Source organism: Eleutherodactylus coqui, chromosome 4 (assembly GCF_035609145.1).
Source record: "Eleutherodactylus coqui strain aEleCoq1 chromosome 4, aEleCoq1.hap1, whole genome shotgun sequence".
Classification (NCBI taxonomy): Eukaryota; Metazoa; Chordata; class Amphibia; order Anura; family Eleutherodactylidae; genus Eleutherodactylus; species Eleutherodactylus coqui.
The window spans coordinates 283,836,392-283,849,533 of NC_089840.1; the positions used below are offsets into that span (position 1 = coordinate 283,836,392).

General features: G+C 49.1%; 1 protein-coding gene across 1 annotated transcript in view; it reads right to left on the bottom strand.

Moving 5' to 3' along the window:
* Positions 1-13,142, bottom strand: part of LOC136624338 (oocyte zinc finger protein XlCOF7.1-like) — a 407,640-nt gene that overhangs the window by 383,664 nt on the left and 10,834 nt on the right. The window contains exons 3-5 of the mRNA XM_066598274.1: positions 11,903-12,082; positions 11,690-11,813; positions 11,543-11,607 (exon numbers count right to left, since the gene is read on the bottom strand). Coding sequence (XP_066454371.1) covers positions 11,543-11,607; positions 11,690-11,813; positions 11,903-12,082 — 369 coding nt within the window. The remainder of the gene's footprint in view (positions 1-11,542; positions 11,608-11,689; positions 11,814-11,902; positions 12,083-13,142) is intronic.

Sequence of the window (13,142 nt, forward strand, 5' to 3'; positions counted from 1 at the left end):
ATTGCTGTATATTCCCCGATTATTACAGAACTCCTGACTGATTTGTGCTCGTTGCAGCCTGCAGGCACACGGCGAAGGACCGTCCTGAACTCACTATCCACAGCATCAGGACAGGGATCTGCTTCTTTGTGCAAGGAGGAACAGGAGAAGTAGTGCCAGAACCCTACAGAATGACCCTCAGCAGACCATAAAATAATAATCTTTATTTGTATAGCGCCAACTTGTTCTGCAGCGCTTTCAAGCACAGGAAAAAACCGACAATACAACAAATTACATGTTTTTCTACAATCAATTTGAAACAAACGAGGTGGAGGCGATATAGGCAGTACAGGAATTACATGAGTAAATCAGTTATTAGGAAGAAAACGGGTGGATCGGTAGGGAGGTGCCGGGGTAGAGGTCATATGCAGGGTGGAAGGTGTGGGGAGCTGTAGGGAGGGGCAGGGGGACTAGGTCAGGAGATTTAGTATGCCTCCCTGAAGAGGTGCGATTGTAATGCAAGTCTGAAATTTTGTGCATTGTGGATTGTCCAGATGCCTTGGGGTAGAGCTTTCCAGAGGATGGGTGCTGCTCTGGTGAAGTCCTGGAGGCGAGCATGTAAGGTTTGTATTAGTGGGGAGTTTAGTCTGCATGTGTTAGCAGATCAGAGTATTGGGCTGGGTGATAAATGGATAGAAGGGAAGCGATGTGCCATGGGTGAGGGTGAGGAGTTTAAATTTAGTTCTGCAGTGGATGGGCAGCCAATGCAATGACTGGCATAGTTCAGAGGCATCAGAGAAATGGCTGGATAGAAAAATGAGCCTAGCTGGTGTGTCTAATATAGATTGAAGAAGGGAGAGTCTGGTACGGAAAGGCCGTTGAGCAACAAGTAGCAGTAGTCAAGTCGGGAATGGATGAGGGCGGCAACAAGTGTCTTTAGCATGTCCATGGAGAGGAATAGCCAGATTTGAGAATTATTTCTGAGGAGCAGTTGGCATTTTTGGGACAAAGATTGGATGTGGGGGTTGAAGAAGAGGTCAGAGTCTGGTATGACGCCCAAGAAGTTGGCGTGCTGTCTGGGAGTGGTGCCAGATACCGATATGGAGATATTGGAGGGAGGTGGTAAGCAGAGGGTGGAAACACGAGGTGGTCAGTATTGGAAAGGCTTTGTTTGAGAAAGAGGGAGGACATGGTGTTAGAGACAGCAGACAGACAGTCTGTGGGATTTTGGAGGAATGGTGTTGAGATGTCACAGGAAGAGGCATATAGCTGGGTGTCCTCAGCGTAGATCTGGAATTAGAGGCCGAGTTTGCGGATAGTTTGTCCAATTGGGACTTTAGAGAAGATTAGGGGACCAAGGTCTAAGCCCTGGGGCACCCCAACAGCGAGAGGAGGCGGAAAGGAAATAGGGCCAGTAAGGAGGGCTGATAGAGTAAAGCATGTTAAGGAGGAGTTTGTGGTCAACAGTGTCAAATGCTGAAACAGGTCAAGGAGGATTAGCAGGGAGTAGTCGCCTCTCGACTTCGCTGTCATCACTTCACTACTGACCAAATTGTTGGAAACAGACTCCGCGGGAACCATGAGGGCCCAACATGCTGTAGTGGAAGCTGAGCTCACATCCCAGCACCATGTAGCTTGAATAGCATTTGCCAGAGACACCGGAATTGGCAAGTCCACCATTGGCACCCTGTTCTCTTCACAGACAAGAGCAGCTTCACAAGGAGCACATGTAACAGACATGAAAGAGTCTGCAGAGGATGGAGATCATCCACATCTGATATACCAGGCTTCGGGCAAGTAAATTTGGTACAAGTGTTTATCTGTTGTCTGCGTGGAACATTTTATGAAGCTGTGGTTACTTCAGAGAAATAGAGGAATAAAATATGTATACACATAGAGGTGAGGTAGATTCTCCCCAGTATATACACACACACACAGAGGTGAGGTAGGTTCTCCTCAGTATATACACACACAGAGGTGAGGTAGGTTCTCCTCAGTATATACACATGCAGAGGTGAGGTAGGTTCTCCTCAGTATATACACCCAGAGGTGAGCTAGACTCTCCTCAGTACATACACTGTAGTAGAGTGAGAGTTAAAGTGTGGGACGGACGGTACATATCGCAGAGACTACTAGCATCTGTGAGGTAAACCCAGTCCATCTCTCACTCCAGTACTCAGTTCCACCTGGCCCAAGTAGGTGAGATGCATAAATGGGTGCAGGTTGCAGTCTGAAGAGGGAGGTGTGCCCTGTGTGAGCAGCAGAGGCTTACAGAGTGCTGAGCTGGAGACACTGCACCACGCTGCTGGGAAGGTTTGCTTTACTTTGCCCTATTGGAGTTTACAAAGACTTTTGTGTTACTATTGCTGGACTGCTTATTTAAAAGGACTTTCCTTGAACTTTCTGTTATCTGGAGAATGCCAGTACTTTTTGTTTTGTTCATCAAGTCTGAATAAAGACAAGACGCTCATCATTTGGTCGTGGCCAGGTGTGTTTCCCCCTGCATTGCTACAACACCCAGAGGGGAGCTACATTCTCCTCAGTATATAAACATAGAGGTTAGCTAGATTCTCCTCAGTATATACACACAGAGGTGACGCAGATTCTCCTCAGTATATACACACACAGAGGTGAGGTAGATTCTCCTCAGTATATACACACACAGAGGTGAGGTAGATTCTCCTCAGTATATACACACACACAGAGGTGACGTAGATTCTCCTCAGTATATACACACAGAGGTGACGTAGATTCTCCTCAGTATATACACACAGAGGTGACGTAGATTCTCCTCAGTATATACACACACAGAGGTGAGGTAGATTCTCCTCAGTATATACACATAGAGGTTAGCTAGATTCTCCTCAGTATATACACATAGAGGTTAGCTAGATTCTCCTCAGTATATACACTCAGAGGTGAGGTAGATTCTCCTCAGTATATACACTCAGAGGTGAGGTAGATTCTCCTCAGTATATACACTCAGAGGTGAGGTAGATTCTCCTCAGTATATACACTCAGAGGTGAGGTAGATTCTCCTCAGTATATACACTCAGAGAAGCATTAGATTCTCCTCAGTATATACACGTAGAGGTGAGGTAGATTCAGCTCAGTATATACACATAGGATGAGGTAGATTATACAAATCATTTCCTTAAGCTTTATGTATCACAGATTTTTTCAAGCTTAGAATTGAATACTCAGGTTGTGACCCCTTTACTTTTCCTATGTAGGACCTCAAGAATGGTCGTTGCAAATTTAACACTTGTACGACACTGGGAAGTTACATAACATAGGGGGTCACTTACTTTTGCACTTAGCATTGTATAATCAAGTTGTGAATGTTTTAGTTTTCCTATTTAGGACCAAAATAATGGTCATGCCAAATTTTATGTTTGTACGACACCAGGAAGTAAGAGAGTTAATGGCCAGTCAGTGAGTGTTTTCATCTTTATATATATATACTAGCTGATATACCTGGCTTCGCCCGAGTTAATTTACTACAGGTGTTTACATGTTGTTCGCAGGGAAAATGAAGTCATAGTTACTTGAAAACCAAGGAATAAAATATGTATACACATATAGGAGTGTTAGATTCTCCTCAGACTGTATGTAGCAATGTCCCTCTGCAGAATGTGCAACCCCTACCACTCTCCTCACATTTTACTTTTAAAGGTAACGCCCCTTTTTATTCAAATTTACCCCCAGACTGGAGGTTGCAGCCCCTTCTTAGCCTTAGAGGCTCCATCCCTGCAGTGCATGGCCGCTTCCTTATGTACTTTATAGCCTTTCAGTATATACTCATAGAGGTGAGGTAGATTCTCCTGAGTATATACACACAGAGATCAGTTATATTATCCTCAGTATACAAATCATTTCCCTAGGCTTTATGGTTTCTGAGAAAAGAACTATGTAATGTATGGCGGCTTTTCAGTTTTTCAGGCTTAAAATTAAATATTGAAGTTGCAAACCCTTTACTTTCCCCATTGGGACATAAAGAATGGTTGTGGCAAATTTCATGTTTGTGCAGTTCAGACGTGTGTTATTAGTTACTAGAGATGAGCGAGCACCAAAATGCTCGGGTGCTCGTTACTCGAGATGAACTTTTCGCGATGCTCGAGGGTTCGTTTCGAGTAATGAACTCTATTGAAGTCAATGGGCGACTCGAGCATTTTTGTATATCGCCGATGCTCGCTAAGGTTTTCATTTGTGAAAATCTGGGCAATTCAAGAAAGTGATGGGAACGACACAGAAACGGATAGGGCAGGCAAGGGGCTACATGTTGGGCTGCAACTCAAGTTCCCAGGTCCCACTATTAAGCCACAATAGCGGCAAGAGTGCCCCCCCCTCCTCCAAACAATTTTTACTTCTGAAAAACCCTCATTAGCAAGGCATACCTTAGCTAAGCACCACACTACCTCCAACAAAGCACAATCACTGCCTGCATGACACTCCACTGCCATTTCTCCTGGGTAACATGCTGCCCAACCCCCCCCCCCCCCCGCACGACCCAGTGTCCACAGCGCACACCAAAGTGTCCCTGCGCAGCCTTCAGCTGCCCTCATGCCACACGCTGGCCTCATAGCAACACAACCCTCATGTCTATTTATAAGTGCGTCTGCCATGAGTAGGAACCGCAGGCACACACTGCAGAGGGTTGGCACGGCCAGGCAGCGACCCTCTTTAAAAGGGGCGGGGCGATAGCCCACAATGCTGTACAGAAGCAATGAGAACTCCAATCCTGTGCCACCTCCGTCAGGAGCTGCAAACGTGGGCATAGCAATGGGGAATCCATGTGCCACACAGTATTCATTCTGTCAAGGTGTCTGCATGCCCCAGTCAGACCGGGGTTTTTTATAAATAGTCACAGGCAGGTACAACTCCGCAATGGGAATTCCGTGTGCACCCACAGCATGGGTGGCTCCCTGGAACCCACCGGCTGTACATAAATGTATCCCATTGCAGTGCCCTGGACAGCAGAGCTAACATCAGGTTAAATGCAGGTGGGCTTCGGCCCACACTGCATACCCCAGTCACACTGGGGTTTTTTATAAGCAGACACATGCAGTTACAACTCCCTATTGTGAAGTCCCTGTGGACCCACAGCATGGGTGGCTCCCTGGAACCCACCAGCGGTACATAAATATATCCCATTGCAGTGCCCAGCACAGCTGAGGTAACGTCAGGTTTAATGCAGGTGGGCTTCGGCCCACACTGCATACCCCAGTCAGACTGGGGTTCTTTAGAAGTGGACACATGCAGTTACAACTCCATGTGGACCGACAGCATGGGTGGGTCCCAGGCAGCCACCGGCGGTACATAAATATATCCCATTGCATTGCCCATCACAGCTGAGGTAACGTCCGATTAAATGCAGGTGGTCTTCGGCCCACACTGCATGCCCCAGTCTGACCGGGGTTTTTAATACATAGACACGGCAGGTATAAATCCCTAATGTGAAGTCCCTGTGGACCCACAGCATGGGTGGCTCCCTGGAACCCACCGGCAGAACATAAATATATCCCATTGCAGTGCCCAGCACAGCAAAGCTAACGTCAGGTTTAATGCAGGTGGGCTTCGGCCCACACTGCATTCCCCGGTCACACTGGGGTTCTTTAGAAGTGGACACATACAGTTACAACTCCGTGTGGACCGACAGCATGGTTGGCTCCCTGGAACCCACCGGCGGTACATAAATATATCCCATTGCAGTGCCCAGCACAGCTGAGGTAATGTCAGGTTTAATGCAGGTGGGCTAAAAATTACTAGGATTACACTGTAGGCCAGGGCCCAAAAAAATTGGTGTACCAACAGTACTAATGTACCTCTGAAAAATTGCCCATGCCCAACCAAGAGGGCAGGTGAAACCCATTAATCGCTTTGGTTAATGTGGCTTAATTTGTAACTAGGCCTGGAGGCAGCCCAGTTAAAATAAAAATTGGTTCAGGTGCAAGTTTCAACGCTTTAATGAGCATTGAAATGTATAAACATTGTTTACAAGAGTTATATGACTGAGCCTTGTGGGCCTAAGAAAAATTGCCCGTTCGGCGTGATTACGTGAGGTTTCAGGAGGAGGAGCAGGAGGAGGAGGATGAATATAATACACAGATTGATGAAGCTAAAAGGTCCCTGTTTTTGATGGTGATAGAGAACGATGCTTCCATCCGCGGGTGCAGCCTACGTATTGTTTAGGTACCGCTGTTGTCCGCTGGTGGAGAAGAGAAGTCTGGGGAAATCCAGGCTTTGTTCATCTTGATGAGTGTAAGCCTGTCGGCACTGTCGGTTGACAGGTGGGTACGCTTATCCGTGATGATTCCCCCAGCCGCACTAAACACCCTCTCTGACAAGACGCTAGCCGCAGGACAAGCAAGCACCTCCAGGGCATACAGCGCGAGTTCAGGCCACGTGTCCAGCTTCGACACCCAGTAGTTGTAGGAGGCAGAGGTGTCACGGAGGACGGTCGTGCGATCGGCTACGTACTCCCTCACCATCCTTTTACAGTACTCCCGTCGACTCAGCCTTGACTGGGGAGCGGTGACACAGTCTTGCTGGGGAGCCATAAAGCTGGCAAAGGCCTTGGAGAGTGTTCCCCTGCCTGCGCTGTACATGCTGCCTGATCTCTGCGCTTCCCCTGCTACCTGGCTACCATCGGAACTGCGCCTTCTGCCACTAGCGCTGTCGGATGGGAATTTTACCATCAGTTTGTCCGCCAGGGTCCTGTGGTATAGCATCACTCTCGAACCCCTTTCCTCTTCGGGTATGAGAGTGGAAAGGTTCTCCTTATACCGTGGGTCGAGCAGTGTGTACACCCAGTAATACGTAGTGGCCAGAATGTGTGTAACGCGAGGGTCACCAGAAAGGTATCGTAACATGAAGTCCGCCATGTGTGCCAGGGTACCTGTACGCAACACATGGCTGTCCTCACTAGGAAGATCACTTTCAGGATCCTCCTCCTCCTCAGGCCATACACGCTGAAATGATGACAGGCAAGCAGCATGGGTACCCTCAGCAGTGGGCCAAGCTGTCTCTTCCCCCTCCTCCTCATACTCCTCCCCCTCCTCCTCAACGCGCTGAGATATAGACATGAGGGTGCTCTGACTATCCAGCGACATACTGTCTTCCCCCGCCTCCGTTTCCGAGCGCAAAGCATCTGCCTTTATGCTTTGCAGGGAACTTCTCAAGAGGCATAGCAGAGGAATGGTGACGCCAATGATTGCAGCATCGCCGCTCACCATCTGGGTAGACTCCTCAAAGTTTCCAAGGACGTGGCAGATGTCTGCCAACCAGGCCCACTCTTCTGTAAAGAATTGAGGAGGCTGACTCCCACTACGCCGCCCATGTTGGAGTTGGTATTCCACTATAGCTCTACGCTGCTCATAGAGCCTGGCCAACATGTGGAGCGTAGAGTTCCACCGTGTGGGCACGTCGCGCAGCAGTCGGTGCACTGACAGATTAAACCGATGTTGCAGGGTCCGCAGGGTGGCAGCGTCCGTGTTGGACTTGTGAAAATGTGCGCTGAGGCGGCGCACCTTTCCGAGCAGGTCTGACAAGCAAGGGTAGCTTTTCAGAAAGCGCTGAACCACCAAATTAAAGACGTGGGCCAGGCATGGCACGTGCGTGAGGCTGCCGAGCTGCAGAGCCGCCACCAGGTTACGGCCGTTGTCACACACGACCATGCCCGGTTGGAGGCTGAGCGGCGAAAGCCAGCGGTCGGTCTGCTCTGTCAGACCCTGCAGCAGTTCGTGGGCCATGTGCCTCTTCTCTCCTAAGCTCAGTAGTTTCAGCACGGCCTGCTTGCGCTTGCCCACCGCTGTGCTGCCACCCCGCGCGACACCGACTGGTAGCGACGTGTTGCTGCTGACACATCTTGATTGCGAGACAGAGGTTGTGTAGGAGGAGGAGGAGGAGGGTGGTTTAGTGGAGGAAGCATACACCGCCGCAGATACCAGCACCGAGCTGGGGCCCACAATTCTGGGGGTGGGTAGGACGTGAGCGGTCCCAGGCTCTGACTCGGTCCCAGCCTCCACTAAATTCACCCAATGTGCCGTCAGGGAGATATATTGGCCCTGCTCGCCTGTGCTTGTCCACGTGTCCGTTGTTAAGTGGACCTTGGCAGTAACCGCGTTGGTGAGGGCGCGTACAATGTTGCGGGAGACGTGGTCGTGCAGGGCTGGGACGGCACATCGGGAAAAGTAGTGGCGACTGGGAACCGAGTAGCGCGGGGCCGCCGCCGCCATCATGTATTGAAAGCCTCCGTTTCCACAAGCCTATACGGCAGCATCTCCAGGCTGATCAATTTGGCTATATGCGCGTTTAATGCTTCAGCGTGCGGGTGCGTGGTGGCGTACTTGCGCTTGCGCTCAAACAGTTGCGCTAGCGACGGCTGGACACTGCGCTGAAAGACATTGCTGGATGGGGCCAAGGACAGGGGAGGTGAAGGTGTGGGTGCAGGCCGGGAGACGGTCGTGCCTGTGTCCTGAGAGGGGGGTTGGATCTCAGTGGCAGGTTGGGGCACAGGGGGAGAGGCAGTGGTGCAAACCGGAGGCGGTGAACGGCCTTCGTCCCACCTTGTGGGGTGCTTGGCCATCATATGCCTGCGCATGCTGGTGGTGGTGGCTCCCTGGCTGATCTTGGTACGACAAACCTTGCACACCACAGTTCGTCGGTCGTCTGCACTCTCAGTGAAAAACTGCCAGACCTTTTGAGCACCTCGGCCTCTGCAGGGTGGCATGGCGCGAGGGGGCGCTTTGGGAAACAGTTGGTGGATTATTTGGTCTGGCCCTGCCTCTACCCCTGGCCACCGCACTGCCTCTTCCAACCGGCCCTGCTGCTGCACTTGCCTCCCCCTCTGAAGACCTGTCCTCAGTAGGCTTAACAAACCAGGTGGGGTCAGTCACCTCATCGTCCAGCTGCTCTCCCTCCGAATCCTCTGTGCGCTCCTCCCTCGGACTTACTGCCCTTACTACTACCTCACTGATAGACAACTGTGTCTCATCGTCATCGTCCTCCTCACCCACTAAAAGCTCTTGAGACAGTTGCCGGAAGTCCCCAGCCTCATCCCCCGGACCCCGGGAACTTTCCAAAGGTTGGGCATCGGTCACGACAAACTCCTCCGGTGGGAGAGGAACCATTGCTGCCCATTCTGGGCAGGGGCCCAAGAACAGTTCCTGGAAGTCTGCCTGCTCCTCAGAATGTGTCATTGTAATGGAGTGAGGAGGCTGGGAGGAAGGAGGAGCAGCAGCCAGAGGATTCAGAGTTGCAGCAGTGGACGGCGTAGAAGTCTGGGTGGTCGATAGATTGCTGGATGCACTTTCTGCCATCCACGACAGGACCTGCTCACACTGCTCATTTTCTAATAAAGGTCTACAGCGTGGACCCATTAATTGTGAGATGAATCTGGGGACACCAGAAACGTGCCTCTCTCCTAATCCCGCAGCAGTTGGCTGCGATACACCTGGATCAGGAGCTCGGCCTATGCCCACACCCTGACTTGGGCCCTCGCTTCCTCGCCCGCGTCCACGTCCTCTAGGCCTACCCTTACCCCTCAGCATGGTGTATTACGAGTAGAGCAGAAACAGAACGCTGTAATTAAATGTTCCGCTTATTGGCCTGTGGTTGGAGGCTGACTTCCCTTACAGAACGCACAGCAGAGCCAGGAAACAATTTTGCGCACGCCTGTAGTGAGACGTAGGTGCGTATCACTGAGCTAGTGGAATTCACAGCGCAGAAGCAGTCAAGTCGCCAAAGGGCAGTGGTACGCCTTAAGTATTTGTCTTCCCTTTTTTTAAATGGTGAGCTGAAACAGCAGACAGATACTGTATGCAGCGTATATTATGTTTACTCTTTCCCTCTGGCGCTATCACGGCGGTGATGTAACGGAGACAGCAGAGCAGGGAAACAATTTTGCGCACGCCTGTAGTGAGACGTAGGTGCGTATCACTCAGCTAGTGGAATTCACAGCGCAGAAGCAGTCAAGTCGCCAAAGGGCAGTGGTACGCCTTAAGTATTTGGCTTCCCTTTTTTTAAATGGTGAGCTGAAACAGCAGACAGATACTGTATGCAGCGTATATTAAGTTTACTGTTTCCCTCTGGCGCTATCACGGCGGTGATGTAACGGGCACAGCAGAGCCAGGAAACAATTTTGCGCAAGCCTGCTGTAACGCTTAGCTGCATATTAGCCCTCTGCCTATATAGACAGTATATCTCTTTCACCTTTCCAACTGTCCCTGCCTCACCAGTACTGCACCTATACTGAGTAAAATGACTGCAGACTGAGGACGCAATGGTCTGCACGCCCGATATACAAAAAAATTGTGCAAAACTGCTAAAAGCAGCCTCAACAGTACTGCACACGGTCAGATGTGGCCCTAAGAAGGACCGTTGGGGTTCTTCAAGCCTAAAATAACACCTAACACTCTCCCTATAGAAGCAGCAGCATCAGCAACACTTTCCCTGATCTATGTCAGAATGCATGTGTGGCGAGCCGCGGGCGGGGCAGATTTTAATACTCCGGTGACACCTGATCTCCCCAGCCACTCACTGCAGGGGGGTGGTATAGGGCTAGAACGTCACAGGAGGAAGTTGTAATGCCTTCCATGTCTTTCTATTGGTCAGAAAAGCGCGCAAATGTCTCAGAGATGAAAGTGAAAGTAACTCGAACATCGCGTGGTGCTCGCCTCGAGTAACGAACATCTCGAACACGCTAATACTCGAACGAGCATCAAGCTCGGACGAGTACACTCGCTCATCTCTATTAGTTACATTACATATAGGGCACTTACTTTTGCACTTTGAATTGAATAATCAAGTTGCCAACCCTTGATTTTTCCTACTTACAACCCAAAGAATGTTCATGCCAAAATTCACGCTTGTACGTGAATAATCGAGTAATGATTCCTTTTCCTATTTTGGACCTAAAAAGTCGTTGTGCCAAATTTCATGTTTGTCCAACATCGGGAAGTTAGAGAACTAGTGGCGAGTCAGTCAGTCAGTGAGGGCTTTTGCCTTTATATATATATATTTTGGCTGAATAAGGGAATATACAGCTGAAAACCCCGACAACACAGACTCTTCTCTACATGTAGTCTCACCTGGGGGGTCATCTGTAGGAAACTCCTCCTTACACGGCTGATCCCCCCTCACATGTGTCTCTGTAGCATCAATGGGGATCAGATCTTCCTCCAGTTTCACCAGCTGTGAAATAAATATTGAAAAAGTCATCACACAGTTGGAGAAGTCGTGTGGAAGGTTTTATATGGCCAGAAAAGGTCATTAATTAGTATGAGGAGCCGGAATGACATGACAGCAGTAGTGATCTGGGCCAAATAGCTGCAGGTCTCCTGTATAACTCCAACCTGTTGCTTCTTTATTCCAATCAGAAGTCTCCAGAACCAGAAAATAGTGATAAGATGCGGAGATCTAATGTCTGCGGTCGGCTGTAATCCTGCCATCTCCAGCTTTCTCATTACACAAGTATCAATCATATAATAAGACTAAACACAAGACCTTCCCAGCCGTCCTACAGACCAGAGGGAAGATTTCATGAGACCTTCTCTCCATCTACCTGATCATCCTGTGGAAGAAGAGGCCGGGGACATCTCTCCGCTGCTGCTCTCTTACTGGATCTACCTGCAGAAAACACAGACAGCCACTGAATTCATTCTCTACATACAAATAATAAAGGCCGTGTGGATTTAGTCCTGTCTATTACCTGGTGATAGGGGGGGCTGGTGGTCCTCCATCATGATGTCCTTGTACAGATCCTTGTGTCCTTCTAAATACCTCCACTCCTCCATGGAGAAAAAGACAGTGAAGTCCTGACACCTAATAGGAACCTGACAACACAATGATACCGTCATCAACCAGACACGTTATACCGCCATAGCGTTACTGTATAATGTCCCAGCATTCCCAGCAGCATCACCTTTCCAGTCAGCAGCTCAATCATCTTGTTGGTGAGTTCTAGGATCTTCTGCTCCTTGATCTCCTCAAGTATCAGGGGGCGAGGTGGAGGCCCTGTGATTGGGCTCAGGGGTCTTCCCCATCCATCAGACACCGGGGCCTGACAGCCATCACTAGAAGTTTTCTTCACTACCGTGTAATCCTGTTTATGAGGAGATACATCCATAAATATCCCTGCAGACATTTCTAGAGTCCTCCCAGTCTGGTCCGGCAGTTATGTCGGCTCTTCACATCTGTGTTCCTCAGTTCTGTTGTTCTGTGAGGGCACGTGTATATTTTGCTATATGTTTTTATATCTTTAGACCTGCGTGCAAATTCTATGCAATGCTTTGTGACAAAAAACTTAATATTCAATATATGTAATATGCATTCTTAAAAAATCATATCAGATACGACAAAGGCTTCTGCAAGGCGGAGAAGACTGTTTCTTGGAAAATTACAAAGAGGAACAAGATACAACGGCGATTAGCTTGGCAGTTTAAGGAACTTGCAACATCTTGCTCGAAGGACTGAGGAGAAAAAGAGAAGTGTCTGCTATGAATAAGGAACATGTGATTGATACAGCCGCCTGTCTGATTAACTTTTGCTATGGACAGTATTATGGACATATATGATGATGCTATATATCTGGACCAATGAGATGCTCTATGCTTTGTGTAGCAACAGGAGGGTATAAAGCCCTGTGTAAGCCAGTAAAGTGTTGGCCATTACTCCCGTACAGGGAAGCATACCAGACCTGTCTGTGGTGTTTTTCCTTTACTGTCGACAGCGGGACATTAGGGTGGGGTTTGACTGATGCTGTACTGATTGATTACCCTGACAGTTCTATTCTGTTGGCTGTTCGACATTTTACCAGCTGCAATAGTTTCCAGCATTCCGGCCGTCTTCACACTTGGCTGCAGCATTTACAGTACAGGCCATGCGGGGGAGATTTATAAAATGTCTTTCACGCGGTGCCGGTATTTTCTATAACAAATCTAATTAGTCTTTGAGAACTGCGGCAGATTCTAAATCCGCAGCGAGACTATTTATACTACGGATTTATGCTGCGGATTTTGAACACCTGAAGAACAAAGGATACAATCCACAGAAGTTTGGCAAGTAAGTTGCAGCATAATACGAGCCATTTAGGCCACCTGCACACGAACGGATTTGCATTAAGGACTCCATGGCCGATGTCTGCACCAAATACCATCCATAGC